The 25,525-nt window shown below is 47.2% G+C and overlaps 1 protein-coding gene across 1 annotated transcript; it reads right to left on the bottom strand.

Annotated features, from left to right (window-relative positions):
• Window positions 1-635: 635 nt before the first annotated feature.
• Window positions 636-25,307, bottom strand: YWHAZ (tyrosine 3-monooxygenase/tryptophan 5-monooxygenase activation protein zeta). Its single transcript, XM_044292758.1, has 6 exons — window positions 25,150-25,307; window positions 17,667-17,971; window positions 8,365-8,488; window positions 4,786-4,949; window positions 4,610-4,705; window positions 636-1,726 (listed from the first exon to the last, which is right to left on the bottom strand). Exons 2-6 carry the CDS (start codon window positions 17,958-17,960, stop codon window positions 1,664-1,666), a joined length of 741 nt encoding a protein of 246 aa, XP_044148693.1. The 5' UTR covers window positions 17,961-17,971; window positions 25,150-25,307; the 3' UTR covers window positions 636-1,663.
• Between the last annotated feature and the right edge of the window lie 218 nt (window positions 25,308-25,525).

Raw genomic sequence — 25,525 nt, 5'->3', positions numbered from 1 at the left:
TGGTTTTGGTGTGGAAGCCCACCGCACAGAAGGTCGTTGGGTCATCACTTAAAGGCTGGACCATCCTCTAAGTCAGGGTTATGTTGGACTGAATAAATGTGGGCTGGTGGAGTCTAAACTAGTTTTGTAACCGTTTCCAGCCTGCTGAGCATCAACAACTCTTCTTCCGAGGTCCTTAGATATTCCCTTTGTTCGTGCCATGATTCACTTCCAGAAACGTGTTGTGTAGATCACACCTTGATAGATCCCTGTTCTTTAGATCAAACAAGTCGTCCTCTCACACCTCATTGTCATCCCAATGATTGAAAATGCCTAATTTCACCATCAAATTATCTGCCAATCCTAAATGTTCACATACTTTTACACCCCCCCCCCTCCCCCAGTCATTTATTTATTGAGGAAAATGATGCCAAGTCGAATATTTTGGACTCCATTGTTTGATGTAGTTATCTTTATCTACTACCGCAGTTTTAGATCAAATTTAGGCAGAAATTTTGAAGGGTTCATGAACTTTCAAGGACCACTGTATAGGTCCACGAGTGACATTGCAGGGGGTCGTAGATTGAATCTAGAAAGCCCGGACAAGGCCCTGAATAAAAGCATTATACAGAACCACGTCTTAAGTAGTTGAAAAGTCCATTCATAAAACTTTTATTCCACTTACATCAACTTATTACACATGTTCTTTAACAATTATGCTTGGATTGTTCATGAAAATTTTCATAAGACATTAAACAAAGCTAGCCATCATCTCAAGTTATTCCCCTGGTAACTATTTTGTATTGTAATTTTTTACAGCCACATGCATGTTAGGCAAGTATCAAAAACAAAAATAAAACTAAAAGTTAAATATATGTTTTGTTTCTTTTCTGCTGTGCTTGATATATAGTGAAATTATGGAATACCAAGCATGTACATCTTTAATGCATCAAGTGCTTCTCTCTCTTTTTTTGTTCTTAGGTTGTCGAAACAATTTAAATACAAATAAAATGGAGAATAGCGACAAAACAAAAAGCAAACGCTAGCCGACCGTAAGGAGAATGGAATGTGAACCGTTTTTTTTTTCTTTTCTTTTTTAATTTTTGCTCAGGATTTTGACTGGCTATTGCAAGGGACCATTCACTAAGGAAGTATGTTTAGGCACAGAGAGGGGGGAGCGGGGGATCTGATTGCGGACTACAGCACTGCCCTCTAGCAATGTGCTAAGGAAATTTAGAGTCTCCGCCTACAGCGCAAACCAAACGTCCCTTACTCGTCGTTACACAGACCAATATGCAAGCAGTTCATGATGCTTGAATATGGGGAATTAGAAGGGGGGGGGGGCCCTGGGGTAACCCGCAATGTACCTGAAGTACTCTGCCAACACATTTAAAATATGTATAAAAAATTTTGTATTCCCCATGTTGGTTACCTTAGGAAGTGGGGAAAAGGGAAAAATATATATGATAAGCCCCCAAATGTTAACTGGCCCTACTCCCTATTAAACACAAAACCACATGGGAAATATAGAAATCCAAATAGAAGTAACATAAACCTTTAATAATTGTAAACAAAAAAAATAAAAAATAATAAACCTATTTGTGGGACAGTAAGGATGACAATGGTCTATTGTGTCATTTTTTTTTTTTTTTTTAGAATGAGGCAGACAGGAAAGGAAGGCTGATTAATTCTCTCCGCCGCATTCTCCTTGCTCAGCTTCATCTCCTTGAGTGTCTGATGTCCACAACTAAAAGGAAAGGAGAGAGAAGTTAGTTCATCGCCCGCACAGAAGAAATGCAATGCTAAAATCTTTTTTCCTTTAAGAGTAACGGTCATTTTTTTTATTTTTCATCTGCTAGTTTATTAGAGCTAGGCATGTATACCTGAGTTAGCCTGTCAATGATTAATGAAAGCTGTAATTACAGATCTTTTCACAATGTCCTCTGTCCCTTTCCACTGCTCCCTTATAAGACCGTTGCTAGGGCTTGTCTGTCTTCTTTTTAGTATAAACAGAAGACAGAGGGGCGGTCCTTCACACTGCATGCCTGCATTAGGCTTCAGAGTGAGGAGGCGTGTCTCAGTAATCCAATCTGATTGGCTGGCAGGGAGCTGCTGGCTACAGCAGGTGTGTATGGGAAGTAAGGGAAGGCAGTTTTGGCCTCAGAACTGGCAGAAGAGCCATCTTGAGAAGGTCCTCATATTCTTAATATTTAAATAGCAGTAATTAAGGGAAAAACCTCAGGGAAAACAGTGTTATGTGAAGAAACTAAAGATTGCTTTATACATAATGCTGCTGCAGCAGTAACATGCTAAAATAGATTTTTTTATATTTTTATGAACATGACAGTTACCCTTTAAAGGCATTATCCCGTGACTAACATCTTCTACCCCGGACCAGTTTTCACCCTCCTACCCAGGCCAATTTTTTGCAAATATAACATGTCACTTTATGCGGTAATAAATTTGGAACGCTTTTATTTATCCAAGCCATTCTGAGACTGTTTTCTCGTGACACATTGTACTTCATGACAGTCATAAAATTGAGTCAATACATTTCCCATTTATTTAGGAAGAAAATCCCAAATTTACCAAAAATTTAGATACATTCGCAATTTTCAAAATTTCTATTTCTCTGCTTTTAAAACAGAAAGTGATACCTCAAAATATTTATTACTTAACCATTCCCCATATGTCTCCTTTATGTTGGCATCATTTTGCAAATATCATTTAATTTTTTTTAGGCCGTTAGAAGGCTTAGGGTACTTTCACACTTGCGGCGCCGGAAGCTGCAATCCGTATGCAAACTGATGGCATTTGTCAGACGGATCAGATGCGGATTCGTCAGACAAATGCATTGAAATACCAGGTCCGTCTCTCCAGTGTCATCTGGAAAAACGGATCTGGTATTAATATTTTTTTTTTGCATTTTTAAAGGTCTGCGCATGCCAGATCCGTTTTGCCGGAACACTTAATGCCGGACCTGGCACTAATACACTTCAATGTAAATGAATGCCGAATCCGGCAAGTGTTCAGTATTTTTGGCTGGAGAGAAAACTGCAGCATGCTGCGGTATTTTCTCTGTCCAAAAAACGTAAGAGGGACTGAACTGATGCATCCTGAACGGAGTGCTTGCCAATCAGAATGCATTAGGATAAAGCTGATCATTTTTTTCCGGTATTGAGCTCCTGTGACTGAACTCAATACAGGAAAACAAAAACGCTAGTGTGAAAGTACCCGTAGAATTTTAGAAGCGATTCTTAAAATTTTTAAGAAAGTTTCAAAAACCCACTTTAAGGACCAGTTCAGTTCTGAAGTCACTTTGTGGGGCTTACATATTAGAAACCCCCCATATGTGGTTGTAAACTGATGTAAGGGCACATAGCAGGGCGCAGAAGAAAAGTAGCGCAATATAGTTTTGGGAAGGCGGATTTTGCTGAACTGGTTTTTAAATGCCATGTCCCATTTGAAGCGCCCCGATGCACCCTTTACAGTAGAAACTCCCAAAAGTGACCCCATTTTGGAAACTAGGGGATAGGGTGCCAGTTATATTGGTACTATTTGGGGGTACATATGATTTTTTGTCGCTCTATATTACGTTTATTTGTGAGGAAAGGTAACCAAAAAAAATGGCTGTTTTGGCACAGTTTTTATTCTTAGTTTTTTTACACCATTCATCTGACAGGTTAGAGATCATGTGCTATTTTTATAGAGCAGGTTGTTACGAACGCAACAATATCAAATAGGTCTACTTTGTTTCAGTTTTAAATATTTTTCTTCAAAAATGCTTTATGTTTTTGTGTGTCTATTTTCTGAACGCCATATTTTTCCGCCGATGTCTTGTGCAGGGGCTCTTTTTTTTACAGGAACAGGAAGGGTACATATGATTTATTTCACTTTAATACAATAGCATTTTGGAGAAAAAAATAAAATAAATATATGTTTTAGTGTCTCCATAGTCTTAGAGCTATAGTTTTTTTGGACTGTATTCTATTGCACCGGGCCCCACTCACTGTAGTAATCTTATCGAAGTGTAGGAATTGTTTAACAATAGAATTAATCTTCATTCCTGCATCCTGTACTTAAAAAAAAAAGTTTTTTAATAACTAAATTCTGGACCCATATAAGGTCGTCTTTAAGTATTAGGCTACACAGAGCAGCGCCCAGAGATGTCCCAGCACTTACTATTATTCCTGTGCGCCGCTCCGTTCGCCCGCTGTGCCCCATTACTGTCTCCTGCGCCATATGCTAATTACTATCGGAGCAATTGGGAGGAGACATCAGCTTCTCTCCCGGGCGTTCCTTCTCCCTGCGCTGCGATTGGACAGCGATACAGCCAGGGAGAAGGAACACCCACTAGAGAAGCTGATGTCTCCTCCCCATTGCTCCGATAGTAATTAGCATATGGAGCAGGAGACAGTAATGGGGCACGGTGGTCCCTAAATAGAGGAAGTTTCCACACCAAGCTAATAAGGAGTACATGGGCTTCTCATTCCTCATGTACTAAACCAAAGAGGCAGATTTGGCACAAGGGGCGCCTGCTAATGACCGAGACGTCCATAAGAACCAGCAGGAAAGAGACTACACCTGTCTGCATCACTACAGGACTCCGATACTTCAGAATATCACTTACTGTCAAGTTGTCTCGGAGTAATTGCATTATTAATGTGCTATCTTTGTATGATTCTTCACTCAGAGTATCGAGCTCAGCAATAGCTTCATCAAAAGCCTGAAAGAGAGAGGAATCAGGTCACGCCTCCGTCAGAAATAGCCATCGCAACGCAGCATCGCTGTGTCTCGCTCGCTTACCGTTTTCGCCAGAGAACAGGCTCTTTCTGGGGAGTTTAGGATCTCGTAGAAGAACACTGAGAAGTTGAGAGCCAGTCCGAGCCGGATGGGATGCGTTGGCTGCATCTCCAATTTGCTGATGTCAAAGGCATCTTGATACGCCTGCTGGGACTGCTCCACGATGGCTGGAAGAGAAGAACAGAGGGTTACAACCTGGACTCCTGCCCCTCGTGCTGTACTGTACGGACACTTGGATCTGTAAAGCAATCTGTACATACATTTGTAGTAAACTTCAATACCTGCGGTTATTTTGACTGCCTCTAATAGCCTAAATGTTGTAGAACTAACAAACACATGTAATGCGCACAATACATTAGGACTGGAAGAGGAAAACGGCAGGAAAGTTTACTTCCGGTGAGATTTATTGTGCGAGGAGGATGCAACCTCTCTCTGCACGGGTGACTTCCTGCCATTAAGACCGCTGACGGCATGTGCAAAACGCAACAGCAGCACTGGGTCGGGAGGGGCGCAGCATGGCTTCTATTTCTGCATCGCGCTCCCCTAGCTATTGCTGGAGTCTTCCTGGAACTCAGCAATCCAAGTAGATCAAAGTGACGTACGCATTTAAACTAGTGGTGGGCGATTTAAACGATATACTATATTATAGTCATCAATTCAGCTGACAATATAGATTTTAGTTATATCGCGATAGATGACCACGGAGCGGTAGTGAATTGAAGAAGCTTCTCGCTCACCGCTCCTTTGCCTCCCGACACTGTATCCGCGCTGCAGGGCCTTGCGTTCACACAGTCAGCGCGGGGGATGGGGTCGGATAGCTATGGCATGGAGCCGATAATGGCGCTGGCTGGGGGACATGATGATGGTGGTAATTGCACCATGGCAAATAATAATATATTGTGATATAGATTTTAGGCCATAATCGCTCAGCCCTAAATTAAACTATACAGATTTTCAAGCCATCAACGAGCATTAAACAGACATTTGTCATCACAATCAAGGGGGTATTCCGGTTATAGAAATGAACAGAGCTGCAACGTTCATTTCCGACCACTCCCCCAGTCCATTTCAGGGGGCTCCCCGTTCTCGTGATCAGTGGGGACCCCACTGATCTGATAATTTTCAGTTTTTGCTTCTACGGAGGTCAATTCTATAACTTAGTATTATAGTCATACATGTAAGAGGGCCATCCGTTACATATACACCCTCTGGCTCCAAAACCACAGAAATCTTTTTTTTTGGAAGCTTTTATATTTTTTGTGTTGTACTTTTTCAGGTGGCGCATGGAGTCAGATCCCACGGTCACAGGCCAAACCTGACACAGGAATAGAAGGTCAGGGCACTACAGCGTGGTAGTGTCACCCCAAAAATAAGCATGAATTAAAGGGGTTGTCTCATCAGCTGATCACCCGAATCCATTAGCATGCCAGGGAAAGGTGCCAGCAAGAAATACCATTCACCTACAGCAGAAATGTAGTATACCATGCGGCCAGAATGACAGATCGTGTAATACTAGGGTATTCTGCCTCACACAGTAGGGTCCCACCCTGGACCCCCACCGATCAGCTGTTTGAGGAGACTGCAGAAATTTTCGGTGCAGCACCTCCAACCTTACCAAGCACAGTGATGAAAGTTGTATAGTGGTTGTGCTTGGTATCCATTCACTTGAATGAGGCAGAGCTGCACCTAGGCCATGTGACTAATGGTTTTGATGTAACAGGGCCTAAGGTAAGCCGCGAGAAGGCCAAGGCGGTCACTGCTGATCAGAGGGGTTTCCAGGTGTCGGACCTCCAAGATTAGATGCAGATGTGCTATCCAGAGGATAGGTCACCAGTTTCAAAGAGTTGGATAACGATAATAATCATAATCATAATAACCCAGAATCCTTACTGGGATCCTGTGATCTGCAAACAGCCATATTAAACCCAGCTGCTATGGTTTAGATTGCTCCTCAGCTATTAAAGCACGTCTGCAATGCAAATAAAGCACTGACGATGCTGTCTCCTAGACGCAACACTGCCCTCTGGCCGAAGACTGACGTTTGCTGTGCCACCCAGTCCTCAAAGTCTCATTCCAAAGCCTGTGCGTGGTTTTATTCTGGCGCATGCGCAGGCAGGCGCTGATGGAAGCAGTCCATCAAAACCATGGGGGATGCAGCTAGACATGAGACTTGACAGTACACTGGATTCCCCTCCACTCCAGAGGCTCATCACCACATGGTTGGGGTGGGTACTTTGAGGTGAAAGGTCCCTTTTAACTAGCTCGCACTGGCAGACTCCGGTTACTTTCACACTTGCGTTGTGAGGAGGTCGTCGACGAAACTGCCTGCCGAATCTAGAAATCCGTATGCAAACTGATATCATTTGTAGACTGATCCGGATCAGTCTGACAAATGCATTGAAATTCTGGATCAGTCTCTCCGGTGTAATCCGGAAAAAACGGATCAGATATTAATTTTTTTCGCATTTTTAAAAGGGTCTGCACATGCGCAGACTGGGAAACTGGATCCGGTTTTCCAGGAACACTTGGTACCGGATCTGGCATTAATATATTTTAATGGCAATTAATGCTGGATCCGGCATTCCAGCAAGTGTTCCAGAATTTTGGACGTAGAAAATTCTGCAGCATGCTGCAGCATTTTCTCCGGCCAAATACTGTCAAGGGACTGAACTGAAGACATCCTGAACAGATTGCTTTCCATTCAGAATGCATTAGGAGAAAACGGAAGCGTAATCCCCCGCCCCCGGTATTGAGCCCCTGTGACGGAACTCAATACCAGAAAAGTATAACACTAGTCTGAAAGTACCCTTAAGGTGCGAATATATTTGTCTCAGAAACTACCCAGGGGAAGTATGTCACCTGCCAAATATCTGGCTTGCTGGCACTTTCACGTCTCAGGAGGTGCCAACAACCCTTGTAGACCTGAAACGATTACTTGAATTAATCGATTAACTCGACACAAAAGAAACCTCAATGCAAATTTTTAGCATCAATGATTCGTTTGTGCAATGTGACCATGGAGCTTGCCATTACTTGCGCTCTGTGGTCACCCGCCTGCCCACGGCGCACTGGATCCTGACATACACACCTCTTCAGGACGTAGTGCACGTAAGCGCGCACTATAATGTCAGATCCCAGTGCAGCACATGAAGAAAAGGGATGGAAGATCTCTGGAGTGTCGGCAGCGCCCCTACAGGAAAGGCAAGTATTTTAGTTCACTGGCGCTGCGGCTGGGCACTGATGGCTAGGTGGGGGAGCTGGTGGCATAGGGGAAGTTGACAACACTGGGAGGGGGAGCAACCGATGACATGGGGAAGCTGGTGGCACTGGGGAGGAGCTGGTGGCACGGGGGCTGATGAGTTTTTATAGAAAACTTTCTTTTAATTCGTTTTTTCTTAGAGTACTCGATTAATCGGTAAAATACTTGATTACTAAAATAATCGATAGCTGCAGCCCTAAACCCTTGGAGTTAGTTGTGGCATCCTAGTGGTAGATCGACCAAGACCTAACGCCCCTTCTTTTCCGCAGTGATCAGAGACCCATGCACATCCGTACACACACAAATAAGGAAGCAGCCATTACTTTTCTTGTCTTCTCCGCTAGCTACTTCAGCCAGGTAACGGTAATAGTCTCCCTTCATTTTCAAGTAGAAAACTTTGCTTTCTGCTTGTGATGCCTTGGGAACCAAGTGCTTTTCCAGAAGACACTGAAAGACACAAGAAATACAAGGTTAGCATAGGAACCAATCACCCCGGCACAGCGAGGCCGCTTGTGTCAGCGACAGGAGGGTGGCCACCCAGCAACAAAGGAGAATCCACCCTCGAATACACTTGTGCAAAAAGTTTGATTCCATTCAGTCCTTTCACTGAATCACATTCTGCTGACCGTTATACCCAAAGGGTTAAATAAATGAAGTGGATTAAACCCCCCCCCAAAAAAAAACCTGCTTTTGCATGCAATATAGTAGACCATGCTGTCAGACAACCAGATCTCTAGGTGCACTATATACACCTAGTCTACCACTAGGGGGAGCAAGACAGATCGGTTTACAGCGCATTTTCCTTACGCCCATATACACACCCAGCCGTCATGTCACTGCTTAACCCATCATGTTCATGGACAGACACTTTTTCAAGGCTTATTCTTACTACAAAGTGATGGCATATCGGTAGGACACAGGGTCACCATGTTTGGGGGCCGTGCTGACCTTCCTGTGCATAAGGAGGGTCCATAGGGCTGCCTTTCTTTGAACCTGGGGAACAATGGGGGCTCTGGCAGTCAGCCTCCTAATGATCACAAGCGTGCAATAGGAAGAACCCTTTAACTAGACCCTGCTCCATTGGCAGATGGGGAGACAAGTGGCATTAGTGACCGTGATACAGCACAGAACTGTCCCCTGGAGGTCTCAGGAGCTGGACCTGCTGCGACATTGCCCGCCATGATACTTCATAAATGGTCAGCTCTGAACCTTTACACTGGGCCGACCGGTATTCGGGAACGTACGCATGGAGCAGCAAATAATAGGTTATATGCATTACATTCATTTGCACAGCTCTGAATATCCTATTTGAAAGCAAACAAAATGACGATTCCGCACCGAACCCTTCAACTACCGACGTCAGAGGAATTTTTTCTTGTACGTGTGGCGACTCCCTGACCTGGATAATGCAGACGGTTAGCGGTGCAATGCTAGCCAGGAAAAAAAGGTCCTCTGTCAGCCAGGACACCAGTATGAACAGGGCTGGGTACTTTTAGAGTTAGATGGGTTGTCAGAGTTATATAAAAACTCTGTAAACGGCCTAAAATAGCAAATGAATGGATACTTATCCGGTTTCTCCTCTGCTTCTTCCTGCACTTTACGTTTCTCTGGCTGCAGCTGTGACATCCTGTGCACACAGGTCACTGCTGCAGCCAATTACTGGCCACAGCAGAGACATCCTGTGCATGGCCAAGGCCAGTGATTGGCCGCAGCAGCGACTTGTGCAAGCATCGTCACTGCTGCAGTCAAGAAGATGACTACAGTAGAGGGAAAACCGGAACGCAGCGCTCGAAGAAACAGCGGAGTAAGCAGGTAGGTATCTATTCACTTACAGGGGTTACCTTAGTTTTTATACAACACGGACGATCTCTTTAAGGCCACATTCACATGATAAATTTACCTCAACCCTCCAGTTCAACGAAATCCCATTAACTGGGAATAAAAAATAACATGGTGCCATCCCTTTCATCAGCAGATCCTCCAATTCTCAAGCCCCTTTTCTGCCATCCAAGATGGCCGCCCCGCTTCTTGGACTACCTGATGCATACTGTAGACTTGGTAGTCTCAGACACTTCCTGTTTGTCCAGTCCTGGTCTTAGACTGGTCAGTGCTGGCTGCTGGCCCATCAGAGGGCAGCAGGGAGTATCTTTGGAAGGCAGAAGAAAAGTCCTCTAATTAGGAGATCTGCAGCTGAAAGGACGAAAAGGAGGTAACCCCGTAAGCGTTCTGCCCATTACGCACAGTGCTTGAGCAGACATCGCTCCCATTCATTTCTGTGGGGCAGATGCAAACAGCTGAGCCAGCACTCGGCTATTTTCGGCAGCCCCACAGAAATGAGTAGAGGGGTGCGCCCTCCACAACTTTCGGGGCTTTGTTCTCGGTTTGGGTGTAGTCCCAGAGGTGGGACCCGCACCCATCAGACAATGGGAGCATATCCTAGCAATATGCACCCATTGTCTCAGATGGGAATTGCCCTTAAAGGCCAGTCTCAGACTAGAAAGTTCACTGCAGCAAAATAGACTGCACGTGGGGGCGCGATTTCCCGTCCTGAATTATGCCCTCTGCCAGGACCTCACGGCATTATTATGATTTGTAATGCTGTGTGTCCCTGCCAGACTTCAGATCTACTGAACTGTCCTGAAATAATGCCATCCGTACAGTTCAGTAGATCTCAGGTGTGGCAGGAACTCACAGCATTATAATACCATGAGGTCCTGTCAGAAGAGCAAAAATCAGGACGGGAAATCAGGACGGGAAAAATTAGGCCCCCCCTAACATGCAGCATTTCCTGCAGTGTACTTGCTCGTCTGAGACCGGCCTAATAATCAGTAATACCGTATCCTGTAGTCCTCGTTTTATACACAGGCACTTGATTGCATTGCTTTTGAACTGAAGAAATATTGCTGTGCCGTGTTCTACGGCATACCATGTATGGAGAACCACCTTGGAGGCACGCGTCATGCCTGAGGCACCACAGTACAGGACTATAATATTATAAGCATCCAATTAAAGGGAGTTTCCCAAGATTTAGGCTAGGGCTACACAGTGACGTGTCGCACAACAACGGTACAACTACATTGCACCAGTCAATGGTGTTGCACTACAACATGCTGCGACGTGACAGTCGCACAGAAATCCAACTTGGACAAATTTTTTGCGACTGCTGTGTGCCGTCGCAGTACAACACCATTGACTGTCCTAAAAAATTGTTGTGCAACTTTTCAGCGACAAATGTCTCCGGTAACCCTAGCCTTAAATACCGATTACATTTCCTTGGGATAAGTCATCAATTCAATATCGATTAAGTAGGGATCCAACGCCAAAGGCCCCTTCAGGAGGTGGCGCCAGATGTCACATGGCCCTTGCATAAGCGCAGTCCCATTGAAGTGAAGGGGATAGAGCTGCAATACCAAGAACGGCCACTACATGCCATACAGCGATGTGCTTGGCGTAGTATGACCAGAACCCTGATCGGCAGGGGTGTTGGAATTGACACCCACCTACCAGACACCGATGACCAAGGATAGGTCATCGATTTTTAACCCCTTTAAATGAATGTCAGGTTACGAGCTTGCCCAACATGGGGTGAGCGATGGCAGGAAACACTTTTTTTTTTTTTTATATATAAAAAGTGTAGCTAAACCCTACGGCTCCCGTCTAATGGTCCAGATGAATGCACTCATTGTAAACCTGAAGCAGTTCATGTGTATACCAGCATACTCGTACAGCTTAGATCATGTATGCAAATGGCTCTGGAGGTTCTCAGATCTGAAGATATGCCAAAAAAAAAAAAACACGACTTCAGTATGGGGGGCAGGGAACGGTCAGGACTCCTTGTCTGTAAGCTCACACACGCTCCGGCCTGAAGAAGGATATATACTGCACTCGGCTGTTGGGCGGTGGGCCCTTTAAGAATGTATAAGTGGGCAGAATATGCGAGGGAACAGCTGAGTCTGGAAATCCTAGAAGCAGGGCTGGACGCCGCGCTCCTGGGTTGCTAGGAGGAATATTTGTCAGGAAGTCCTGATTTCTTTAGGAGTTGGGCGTATTGTGGTAACGGGAATACTAGCGCGTCGCCCGACACACCCAGTGACACATACCCGCACAGGACTTTGTACTCGGAGTAGGCCGCTCCAGACCTGCAATTCCAGAACGGCGCAGAGCCTTTTATTACAAGGTACGGGGCCACGAGGTCCTGAACACAGAAATGAGGACATTGGAAACCTGGTCTGCGGATTCAGCTCCCCCGCTCTGCATAAAGGAAGACATTATTCTCACACCCAGGATTTGGTCAGGGGTTTGCATCAGGATTTGGTAGCCCAAAATCAGCCTTTCCATTACATTCCTGCTGATGGGATCCAGTCCCGGTGTAAAATACCGACCAAACCCGCGACGTCTGAAGAAGGCTCAAATTAAAGAGGTTTTCAGTGAGTTTTTATTTTACTGATAACCAATTCTCTGGATAGGTCATCAGTATCTGATCGGTGGGGGTTCGACACCCGGGACTGTTCCAGAAGGCACCAGGGCTCACAGTAGTGCCGTGGCCTGCTCACGTACATTGTATAGCGGCTGTGCTTGATATCGCGCTCAGCCCCATTCACTTCTATGGGACAGCACCCTGCTGTGACTGATGAATGGTGATGTCACCAAAGCTGGAGAAGGCCGCAGCGCTACTGCGAGAGCCCCGCACCTTCTAAAACAGCTGATTGGCCGGGTCCCAGGTCAGACCCCACCGATCAGATACTGATTACCTATCCAGATGATAGGTCATCAGTAGGACAGTCTCATAAAAACCCTTTAGGAGCCTTTTCAGCAGCCAACTAAACGTGTCCATAAATGTTGGGGGGGGGGGGGGGGGAGGAGAATATGTCTTCGGGCTATCCAGTGTTTATGGGGGTGTCCCGACTCCCCCTCAAAAGGAAGAGAAGATAAGCAGCCAGAGATGTCCGGAAGCAGCTTATTCCTCCTGCCGATTGAAAATTGTCACTTTTCATGAGCCTGCGTTGCCATAATTTCGCCCAAATTTATCAAAATGTTGCACTTTGATCAATCTGGCCCATCTGTAAACGTGACACTTGTGCCTAGAGTTGTCAGAGCGGTTTTCTACGCCGTCTTCACACTAGAATGAATGAGATTGCACCATTTTCTGCAGTTGATAAACCAGGCGCTAATAACAGAGAACCATCCACGCTTCACCAGCCACTTTAAAAATAGACAAGAGCAGCGTGAATTCACAGAAAGCCACACATTTTTGTGCTAAAATGGTGGGTGACAAAAATTGAGACTTTTTCCTGCCATAACCCCGATAAAGGGAATGAAAAATCCCCCCCCCATGCGTACGGGTGACCTGAAGGGATATTCCCATTTGGAACATTCATGGCATATTGATAGGAGCAGGCCCCACACCTATCCTGAGAACGTGGCCTGTCCACAAACAAAGTACGCGTGAGGTCCTCTCCACTTGCCGCTATGGGAGTTCAGCGTGCTCGGCTACTTTCAGAAACGGTAAGTGGGAACAGCCACACACAGCCGGCGCTCGGCTATTTTCATAAGTCCAATAGCGGTAAATGGAGGGGTGACCACGTGGCATGGTTTGCTCTCCATTTCATTTGTGGGCCCAGTTTATGAGATAGCAGCAGGTCCCACATGTGAGACCAGCACCCATCAGACAACCTATTGATATGCCAGATGGGAATACCCCTTTAAGGGTAGATATCAATCGGGAGATCTTCCAGATTTAATCGGATCTGCTGAGTGTAGAAGGTCTATGTAAGACTTAGCAGGTCTCATCAAAATTAAGGGCTACACCAATAAACATGGCCGCCTTAACCATGGAATGGCCTCTGGTGGTTTCTGCTGGCACAACAGATCTAAAGGATGGTTAGCTTCACATTATACCATATGGCCCAATCAAGTGAAATTTAAAGGGGTTCTCATCTTGCCGATAAGCAGCCGCGCACTCACAGAATCCGTGGCTCCAATTGCAAGGTGTGGGAGCTTCAGAAACAGTGTAGAGCAGCAGACTAGGGAGACCGCACAGTTCACCGAGCTACGCTACAGAATCAGTGAGCGCTGGGCCGGGACTTAATTTTATCTCACTTTAGTAATGGCGGGATTAAATAACCCCCTCCAACAACAAATGATCACTTTAGGGGGCATCCACACAAACGTATCCGTTTTGCAGTAGGCAAACTGCGGGTTTGCAAAACATGGATACTGGCCTTTTGCGGATCAGCACTTTCCGCCCTTTCTTAGAAATGCATATTCTTGTCTGCAAAACGGACAAGAATAGGATTTTTTTTTTTTTTTTTTTAGCAGGGCTGCAGAACGGACACACGGATGTGGACAGCACACGGCGTGCCATCTGCAAATTTTTGGGCCCCATTGAAATGGATAGGTTGTGGATCGAAAATCCAGTCGTGTGAAAGCCCACTTAGTCAACAGATGACAAAATATCACCTGGAAAGAAGATGTCCATGGCGTTCAACTGACTGCGGACTATATTTCTGGGTAGGTCATTTCAAGGAAAGATTGGTCGCACTTCACCCGCTGTGACTGAACCTGTCTGACCAGTCCGGCCGCATCACCATAATGACTGGTCAGCAGGCGATCGCTCCATTAACGTATGGCTACTTAGAGAGGGGGCAGATAAACTACCAGCGATCCCTGAAATCACTCCCCCCGGTCAGAGTTCCGGGTTACAGCCGCAATTACCATACTACTGACTGATACCAGATCGCCTGAATTACACCCAAAGACGGGCAGGATGCTTCAAAATTCAGCCACTTTTCGCTTTTTTCAAGTAGCATTTTCCTCTGCATAAAATGTCCCAAAAAAAAAAAGCCCCATAACAAATAGCAAAGATTGTATTCTGGAAAAACGAGCTCCAGAGAAGTGACAGCAGCGTAAATATATCTGCTCGTGTGAACGATGGGGCATTCAACACAAAATACGCCGTGCATTTTGCTGCGTGAACATGGTCTAAGGCGCGGTGCACATCTGGGTGGGTGATTTCTGAACAGAACAGAGGTGTTGGATTCCTGACATGGCTGAGCACACCGACTAGATCCGTTTACCAGACACAATACCTCCGAGTGGGGCGATATTTTATTCTGCATCTCCTAAGGGAGCCTCCAATGTGAACATGCCTTACTAACCAGTCCTGAGACCATTCTCCACTGAACTCTATGGAGACTGCAGCGCTGGGAATAGCTGGGCAGGGCCTGTAATCTATGTGCAGCTTTCCCACAAGAGGAACCAGGAAGCACAAGGCAGGAAGCACTTCCCGTTAGTCATAAGCCTAGGGAGACATGTGCCCGACATCTGTGCGGCATCATCCAAAGAGCGGCCCTGACCGAGGGAGTGGGTGGGAGAGCGGACTTCTGCGTAAACTGGCCCTTACAATAGGAATATCCCGATTTGTTAAAGGGGTTGCGTCACTTCACTAAATGGCATTTATCATGTAGAGAAAGTGATTACAAGGCACTTACTAATGTATTGTGATTGTCCATATGGCTTCCTGGATTCATTTTTCCCATCACGTTATACATTGCTTGTTTCCATGGTTACAGACCACCCTGCAATCCATCAGTGGTGGTCGTGTTTGCACATTATAGGAAACCGCATCAGCCTCTCTGGTGGCCAGGACCATGGGAGAGCATATAGGCTGGTGTTTTTTCCCTTTAGTGTGCAAGCACGACCACCACTGATAGATTGCCGGGTGGCCGTAACCATGGAAACAAGCAGAGTATAATGTGATTGAAAAATGAATCCAGCCAGCAAAGGAAGCAATATGGACAATCACAATACATTAGTAAGTGCCTTGTATTCACTTTCTCTACACAATAAATGCCATTTGCTGAAGCGAGACAACCCCTTTAACATGTTTGTGCAAAAATGGATAAAAGTTAAAATAAAAGGTTGAAAACATCCCAAGATCTGGACCACATTTACAAGTGGTTTTCTAGGACTATTATATTAATAGTGAATCATTACGATAGGTCATCAGCATCTGATCAGAGGTCTGACTCCCAGCACCCCTGACGCTCACGTGATTGCTGCGTCCTCTTCAATAATTACTTGCATACCAGCTAGATTATAGCAGAGGTGCAGTGTAATTACAGCCATTCACCCCATTCACTTGAACGAGAGGGGAAGATATAATTATCCTGCACCGTCCCTGCAACTTAGACAGGGTACAGATGAATACTGAAGAGCGTTTCCCGCATTCAGCAGGTGATCGGCGGCACGTTTACATGGGCAGATTGTTGGGAACAAGCGTTCACAAGTATAGTCGTTCCTAATAATCTGCCCTATTCTCGGGCCGCATAAATGAACCTTAAAGGGGTATTCCCATCTGAGACAATGGGGGTGTATTGCTAGGATATGCCCCCCATTGTCTGATAGCGGTGGGACCTGCACCTACAATGAGAACCGTCCACCACCAAGCGCTGCTCCTATAGAAGTGAATGGGAGCGCACCGCGCATGCGTGGCCCATGCTCCCATCAATTTCTATGGGGCAGACGGCAATAGCAAAGCCAGCACTCTGCTTTTTTCGGCGGCCCCATAGAAATGAATAGAGGGCGGCTGCACATGTGCAGTGCACCCTCCATTTATTTCCCGGCTCCATTCTCAGTGTAGGTGTGTGTCCCAGCACCTATCAGACAATGGGGGCATATCCTAGCGACACACCCCCATTGTCTGAGATGGAAAAACCCCTTTCACTCTCTAAGAGCATCACTGCGACCAGAGAGCCCCCCGTAGTGATGACTATTCGCCACACAACCACACTGGTAATTGCAATGCTTCTCTGTGGACATCCTTATCTTCACCGCTCAAGAGCCATCATACCGTTATCCCGATTCTACACCTACTATTATACTAAGATAGCAACTTCCACCTCTCAAAAGCAGTAAACTGACAATGGACTACTACTGAAGGACAAGAATTTGTATCTCATTTTCAATAGCATAGTAATCCTAAAATATAAAAGAAAAAAGTTTGAGAATACCAAGTAACAAAAATATACAAAACACCTAATGGAAGCGTTCCTTTCAGGCCTCATGCACAAGTCCAATCTGTCTCTGCATCTTGCGGATCACAGGCCCATTGAAATCAATGGGTTCACACCGCGGTTTGGCCAGTGCCTGTGTTTTGCAGACCTGCGGTTTATGTGCATGAAGCCTTAATACTGATGGCCTATCCTCCGGCTAGGTCACAATACCCGATCAGTGTGGGTCTTACCCCTAGGACCCCCGGCGATCAACAACTGGAAGAGGTTGCAGTGCTGCAGCCTCTGCCTGTGACACTACATCCATTGGCCACATGGCAGTAGTGCAGATCAGTCCCATTCAACCGAATGGGACTGAGCTTCCATACAAACCACGTTGCACTTTGAAGTACTGTGAAACCCTTCATAATGCTGATCGGCGGGGGTGTTGGGGATCAGACCCCCCCCTCCCATCAGTGAAATAATGAGCTACCTTGAGGATAGGTCGTCAATACTTTATTCCCAGAAAACCTCTTTAAATGCCCTGAAAAAATAAGGCTGTGTGCACACATGAAAAGATGGCATCGGAAGGGGAGCCAACAAGCAGCTTGTAAGGGGGAGGGGGGGTCTCTTACCAGAACATCATTACAGATATCTCTCAGCTCTGTCTCGATCTTCTCCCGGTACTCTCGAGCCATCTGCTGCTTTTTTTCGCTCCCTTCTGTCTTCTGCTCAATACTGGAGATGACCCTCCAGGACGACCGGCGTGCACCCACTACATTTTTGTAGGCGACTGATAGAAGATTCCTCTCCTCGTTGGACAGTTCAGTTCCTTCTTCCGTCACTCGCTTCATGCAGGCGGCCATGTCATCGTACCTCTCTGCCTGCTCAGACAATTTGGCCTTCTGTACCAGCTCGGATTTATCCATGGCTAAAGTTTCTAGGGAGAAAAAAAGGAAATCATTTCAATTTCTGTACAAAATGTCAACGTTTCTGGGCACAACTGAGCCAAATCCTACACGTAGATCAAGTCAGCAATATGTTCTCCGGCCCTACAAAATGTGCGCAGGCGCACCGGGTGGCCGCGTCTCCTTCTTCGTGGGGTTATGGCCCCATAGGCCTGTACGGGCGGAGTTATTCTCTGCTCTATGGAAATCCCTACTACATTCTCTGCAATGTATGGACTGGGGAATAATAGGGAGGTGAATATCGAAAATGAGAACGACAAAAAGTTAGGTGCCAGCAGGAGATGTCTAGGTGCTCGGCCTACCTGGCAAGCCCCGATATGGCACATTAGTGGAATATGTTCTGTATGAGGCACGATACCAATCACAGGCACCAATAGAGTAAGGCATGATGATGATTCTCAGCACCACCACCAATCAGCCAAATTGATTAGGAAGCAGCTGCCCCATTGAAGTTAATGGGGTCGTAATTACACTTCTCGCCCCTGAAGTGTTGACGGCTAGCAGAGCAGAGGAGAGCAGAGTTCTCTTCAAACAGCTGATCGTCAGAGTTCCTGGGAGTCACCTCTCCACCGATCTGATGTTGATGACCTATCCTGAGGATAGATCATCAATTAAAAAAAACGGACAACCCCTTTAAACGCCACCTCATAGGTAGGAGTAAAACTTAAGACAATGACCAAAAGTGGAGGAACTCTACTACTAATAGTCTAACCGTGAGGGGACCCGTCACCTCTTCACATGTCTGTTTTGGGGGAAGGTTCACTCATTCAGACATGGGACTCTCTGCATATTCTGCCCCCAAAACAGTGCTGCATCTGTGCCGAAACTGACCCCCACAGTTTGCAATAGGAGGCCGCCCCGCAGTGCATGCGACAGAGCTTTGCGCTAAAAACAGACATGTCCATTCACGGCGCCATGAAACCGCACAGGAAGCCTGATCGCAGTTTAGCTCCTTTAAGTGGGAGCCTGGCATTCAAAATAAATGGCGGAAACGCGTCGAACGTTGACAGTGTGTGAACCTACCCTTAGTGAATATTTGTACTCCCTATGACCATTCCGGAGCATCTTTTCTTAGAAATTCGTGTTGTGCCATTCCTCTTGAATAAAGGGAAGACTGGGTGTTACCATACCCATTGTCAAAACATGTGCCCTTATGCAGTAAGCAGAGAGTGGGCACCGTTCTAGTGGAGAGGGGTGCACCCCAACTGGTAACACCTAGCGACACTTTATTCATGAACTTCTAGAAGGAATAACAGAGGAACGGCACAGCATAGGATCGTTATTTTGTGTGGAAATAACTAGTATTTACCCAAGCAGACATGTCAGGAGAGAGGACAGGTTTTAACAGAGTGGCTAAGTGGCTCCTGCCCAGACCTGAACGGCGCAACATCTGCCGGTAATTGACGTCCATCTGAGGAATTGTAATGGACACGCTTCGAGCCGCTTTCAATGGTAGAAGTGCAACATGCAGATAAGCAAATTACACCGACTATTAAACTCATAGCGAGTAGTAATTACATGTCACATTCAGTCACTGGGCTGTAAAACACCATTAGGCTGCCTATACATGATATCATATGCGGACGGATTTACGCGCTCGCAGCCGACCATCACCACAAGCAGCGTGAAGGATCCACCTCGATGGAGAAAAAGGTAAATTGGGTAAGTTGGGAAATTTGTCACTTTTTTTTATCCCTTTAAAAAGAGAACATCACGTCCTCCAGAACACCAGCCTTTACCTGGCTGTAGCCTCCGCTCCAGATTCCACCCCTAATCCCCTTGCCCCTCCACATCACTGTTGTCCCTTTAGGATGCCGATCTGTTATGAGGCCGCCCAATATAAAGGGGGCAGTCCCCAGGAACGGATTCTTAAAGGGGTGTTCCCATCTAGGACATTGATGCACATGCCATGTCAGAAAGGAGTGGATCCCAGACATGATACCCAAGTGAACACAGCAGCCACCCTCCGCTCACCGCTATGGGAGCACTGGCCCCCCTATTTGACAGTCCCATAGCGGTGAATGGAGAACTGGCCACCCTTACGCGGAATGCTCTCCATTCGCCACTATGAGACTGCTGGAAATAGCTGAGCAGGCTGCCCCCGCTCACTTTGGGGGCCCTGTTAATTAGATAGGGGAACCCACACTTATCTGAAAATGATGGCATATCCTTGTGACGGGACAACTCTTTTAAAGGGAAGAGAACCAGAGAGCCCTGACACTGCCCCAAAAAATAATTTTACTTGAAAAATCTGCTAAATCGTATGAGCGGCAGCTACAGCCAGGTGAAGGCAGCCGCCATTACTGGAGGTCGTGATAGGTCCTTTAAGCCGGGTTAGGCTACTTTCACACTGGCGTTTTGGCTTTCCGTTTCTGAGATCCGTTTTGGACCGCTTGTGAGAGAGCCCTGACCGGATCAGTTTTGCCCTAATGCATTCTGAATGGAAAAGGATCCGCCAAGAATGCATCAGTTTGCCTCCGATCAGTCTCCATCCTGCTTGCATCGTTTTGCTGTCCGCTTCACGAAACTGAGCCAAACGGATCTGTCCTCTATTGACTTTCAATGGTGTTCAAGAGCCGCACCAAACGCGAGTGTGAAAGTAGCCTTAGACCCATAGAAGAAGCTCATAGAGTAGACCCTGAGGAGCTCTGGTTATGCACAGGGGTCAATTAGACCCACATTTAATTCTGCCGGGTATTTTAGCAAATGGAAAACTGAGACTGGATTGAATGACAGATTATTAAGCCAATATATGAAGCCCTATAAATAGGGGCCCAAAATGAGGAACGTTGGAGACGAGGGGGGACGCTATCTGACAGGATAGAAGAGCGCCCTACAACTAAACCTCCTCCCATAGACTGGCGGTAAGACTTTCCACGCGACCCCTCCCCGCCAGACATTTCTTCTGAGCTGTTCTCAATAATTTAGGCAACCCACCTACCCAGCTCCTCTACTAGAGGGCAGTGCTACCTGCCCGTCACAGTGCTATCACGAGGTGCCATTAAACTGCTATGCAAGGGACAAGTGTCCTCCTGGATGCACCTTGTACTCGCTCATAAAACGCGCCCACGTCACGTATGACCCAGACGGCTTCTTCATGGTCCTCACAATGACAAATACCAGCAGACTGTGTGTCAGGCCCAGGTTTGATCTGGAGGAGCACTCGAATCGAGCATGTCCAATCCTTTCCTCCTGGAGGAGGTGCCACAAGTCTTTAAATATGCCTGCTCAGCTGATCGGGGCATGCATGTTCATCGGCGTGTAAACAAGGGATGTGCAGCCGACACATGCAAACTGAACAGGGAGGACAGATCATATTAAAGACGACCTGTCGCAGGGTCAGCCCTACCACACCTAAACCTGAGCTGCAACGATTTACGTTGACGTTACATGGCCTAGGAAGAGGCTGCGACACTCATTGACACTCCAGGTCAATATAAATTGCCGGATACCCCCTTTAATTGCAAACGGCTAGCAATTCATTCATAACTTGTAGCAGGAATAATTTTACGAAAACGGACATGTCAAGGGAGGTGAGAGGTCCTCTTTAAAGAAGGTTTCCCCGTCTAGAGAAATGGTCACTAGACAGGTAAATATTTTTGGCAATGACTTTAAATGGAGCATGCTCGACCACAACCCCCGTCAACGTCCCTAGCTGTGGTTGGGGAAAATGATGGGCATCAGTGGGGGCCCCCCCCCAGTGGTTAGAGGAGTATGAAGAAGGGGGGGGGGGGGAATATAACCCTATTACTCATATGATAAAAATGTGAAACTGACCAGAGATCATACATGACATATGCGTGGGGCATGAGGTGACTAACAAGGAGCACACCTCCATCTAATCTAGTGGCTCAAGGCTCAGTTTAACCCATGCAATGCAAATGCACAGCCAGGGATCAGCGGTGCCATGTATAAGATCAGACGGCCTCCATATCATCGTGCATCTGGGCAGTATATTCCCAGTGACTGTTACAAGTACCACTCTATGGTTCCACTTGTCCCTACAGGCTATATAAGGGTTAAGACTGAAGGAGTGGTTAGCCCTTGTCAAACACTACAACCTACATGTCATTACCACCCCTGCCGCATGTCATTTTCCCAGGCTGTGCTCACTCCCTCCCCCACCCCCCTCCATGATTAATTGCATTGCATACCCAGAAAACAAACCTCTGCCGGGGAAGGGTTATAACACACGCTAGATCATTGCACATGCCCCGTGTATCCTCAAATCCCCTCCTTCATCCATAATCCAGGCTCTGGTGTACATACACCTCCTATATCCTGCTGAGCAGAGGTCACAGACGAGCCGGCACGCCAATACGAGTGTGCAGGCGTCATACCATCCAGCAGCTGCAAGGTGCTATGCATGTACCAACAGGAACCCAACGTAGAGGTTTTTTTTTTTTTAAATGACATTCACCACGCCCCACAGCATTCACCATGCAGAGCTATATGGCGGCGTGTCCTCTACAAGCTGGAATTTAACTACAGGACGCCTGAAGGGATCCAAACCGTGTGCAGTGAGAGGAGACGAGGTTCCTGCTGCGGTGACATAATCCAGGCTGCAGAGGAAGCGAGCAAGGTCTCCCCCGGTCACTGAGCAGCCCATGAGGTGGGGGAAGGGGAGCCGGTGTGATAAGGATCTGTAGGACCCCACCCCGATCAGCCTGTGTTACCTGTTTCTAATGGGTCTGGCTGCACATCAGGCAACCTGAATTTATACGGCAGACATCACCTAGACGCCCTGTTTTTATAGGGAGGTGGCCTCAACTAATTGTAGATGCCAGACTATTAATCTGCGAGGAAGACTACGCTCCACCCGCCATTGCATCATTCCTCCTGTAAGCCACGGTTCAGAGTAGGTATAGGGGGAAGGAGGGTTTGGTGGGTACAAGAACTGTATGAACCCAGGATCCTACAAATATCTACACCATGTTCAAGAGGAAATGCACACATTTATTAACCATAACGTATGTTCCACCAATAGGTATGGGGGATTACTAGGACCAAATTAACCCAGGACCCTAAAAACATACCACATTTATCACCCATAACATACGTTTCACCAATAAGTGTGGTATGAGGACCAAATGAACCCAGGATCCTACAAATATTTCCACCTTCCATGTTCAAGAGAAGGTGCCCAGGTTAGGTACTCTCATTTATCAACTGTAATGTATCCCCCCCCCCCCCCATGCCTACCACAATCAAGAGGATGTTCCTGGGTTATGTAGGGTGTTCATATTACCAACTGGAATGTATGTTTCGCTAGCCTCCTGTAAGCCACTGTTCCTAGTAGGTATGGGGGTGGGTACAAGGACCATATGAATCCAGGACCCTATAAGTATCCCACGTTCAAGAGGAGGAGGTGTCCACATTTATCAACCATAACCTACGTTCCAGGACAAATAAATATCTCTACTATCAATGTTCAAAAGAGGGGCTTAGGTTAGATAAGGTGCTCACATTTAACAACCATAATGTATGCTTCACCAGTAGATATGTGGGCGTATACTAGGACCAAATGAACCCAGGAACCTACAAATATCTCCACCATCCATGTTCAAGAGGAGGTGTCCAGGTTAGGTTCTCACATTTATCAACCCTAACGTACGTTCCACCAGACCCCATCTGGAAAAGGAACACTAACGTCCTCTCAAAGGAAACCAAGACATGCAGGGAAGACCCCCCAGTTTCTGTGAAGCCACAAATTCATACCCCTTGTCCTTCTCCAGTAGCTTCAGATGCAGAAGAAACCTGAAAGGCATTACCCAGAAGAACACCTCCCTTTCCACCCCTGGAATGTGTGGGGGAGGTGCGATCCAGCTATGCACAGGTCTGGAAAAGCCTATTCTCTGGTCACTAAAGGGGCATGGTCCACATTTAGCAAATTCCTCCTTACAGAGGACAATATCATTCAACACCCTCAGTCATAAAACGGCGTCATCTGCACCTACGGCAGGGCGTGCAGGAAACCGCCTACAACCGATGGGAGGAGAGCCACCAAATATAGGTCTATTCTACGTCTGCTGAGGTCACCGTGACCTTAATCCTTGCAGAAGACCGGGCCCGGTGCCCTCCTTCCATTTCTATGATCTAACCATCGTCCAAGGAAGACGGATGCCATCACCTCTGGATGTAACACCGCTGCACTCCATGGACGGGGTCAGCTCTGCTAGAACAGGATTCCTTTGTGAAAAGGAAGGGGTGCTCTCAACCTTTCCTGGGAATATGGCCACTGTCACCTTGTCTGTTCGCCACTGACCCAGCAGAGAGGATGATCGCACAAGAGACACCTCCCTTCCTCCCCGGGGACACTGCGAGGAGGAGGAGGAGGTGGTGGTGGTGGTGGAGGAGGAGGAGGGGGCGGCCTCACCTGTGCTGCAATGTCTGCAACAAAAAACCTGCATCAATGCAACATGGGGGGGGGGGGGGGGGGAGATTGTGCATGCAACAGTACAGATCACGGATTGCATTACACGTGATGCAAATGAATGGACCTTGGGCACATATAGGGCCATCTCCGTGCAGATATCCCTAATTACCCTACAAAGCAGTCACCGCTAATTTACCCCCCCCCCCCCATAGTGGCCATAATCTCTGCCATATTTCCCAATCCAGACCCCTCTCACCCATTATAGAATAGGGTAATGCAAATCTTCAATGGGACAGACATTTCTAGCCGATCCACGAAAGAAAAAAAAAAAAAAAAAAAAACATGGGGGGGGGGAATCGTGTGATTCGGGGGCAAGTCTATGTCCAGGGAGATGAGATCAGCCTCCATATATGGGGGTGATGGGGGAAGGATGGGAGGGTCCTCTCTGCTGCACAGAAAGGAGACATTTCTGGGGACAATGGCTCCTTCTGCTTGAAAAAAAGCTAAGGCACTCCGTGGAACTACAAGCCCCAGCGCGCCCTGACAGCAGAGCAAGGCATGCTGGGACTTCCCAGTGCTAGTGGGGAGAAAACCCGCAGCCTGCCCAATGCCAGGCACAACGAGAAAGGATGGAGGAGAGAGCCCTGCGCGGCCCCAGCCCCCTCCCTGCTCTATGAACAATGCTTCCTCTCCGCCATTACCCGGGCCTCCCCCCCGCCAGGCTCAACCCACCCCCCTTCAGTGGCGGCGAAGCCTCAGCCCCGCTGCCCGTACCTGTGTCAGAGAGGGGAGCTGCAGCGGGCGGTTGTCGGGTCCCCGGGCTGGGCGAATGCGCGTCTCTCAGGCACTGCCGCTGGGAGAGTCCAGTCTCTTCCGAGCGCTCAAAGCTCTAACCGATCCACGGGGTTTCCTCCAATCGCTGAGCAGGGGCCGGGGAGTGACGTCAAGCGCAGCTATGGCAACCGCTGACTGGGTGGCATAATCACCGCCTGCTCCCTCCCTCCCTCCTTCCTAGGCGTCGGGGGCGCGCAGCGGCGGAGGGTGGGGTGCTCGTGCCCGCCGCCTGCACAGTCACTGGCCTGAAGCGTGTGGGCGCCAGGGAGGGCTGGCGGCCATTCTCTGCCCGTAGTGAGGTGGGCACTGGGCAGCC

Source organism: Bufo gargarizans, chromosome 5 (genome assembly GCF_014858855.1).
Source record: "Bufo gargarizans isolate SCDJY-AF-19 chromosome 5, ASM1485885v1, whole genome shotgun sequence".
Classification (NCBI taxonomy): Eukaryota; Metazoa; Chordata; class Amphibia; order Anura; family Bufonidae; genus Bufo; species Bufo gargarizans.
Note: the sequence above shows the minus strand (reverse complement) of the source record. Positions and strands in the feature narration are given on the sequence as shown.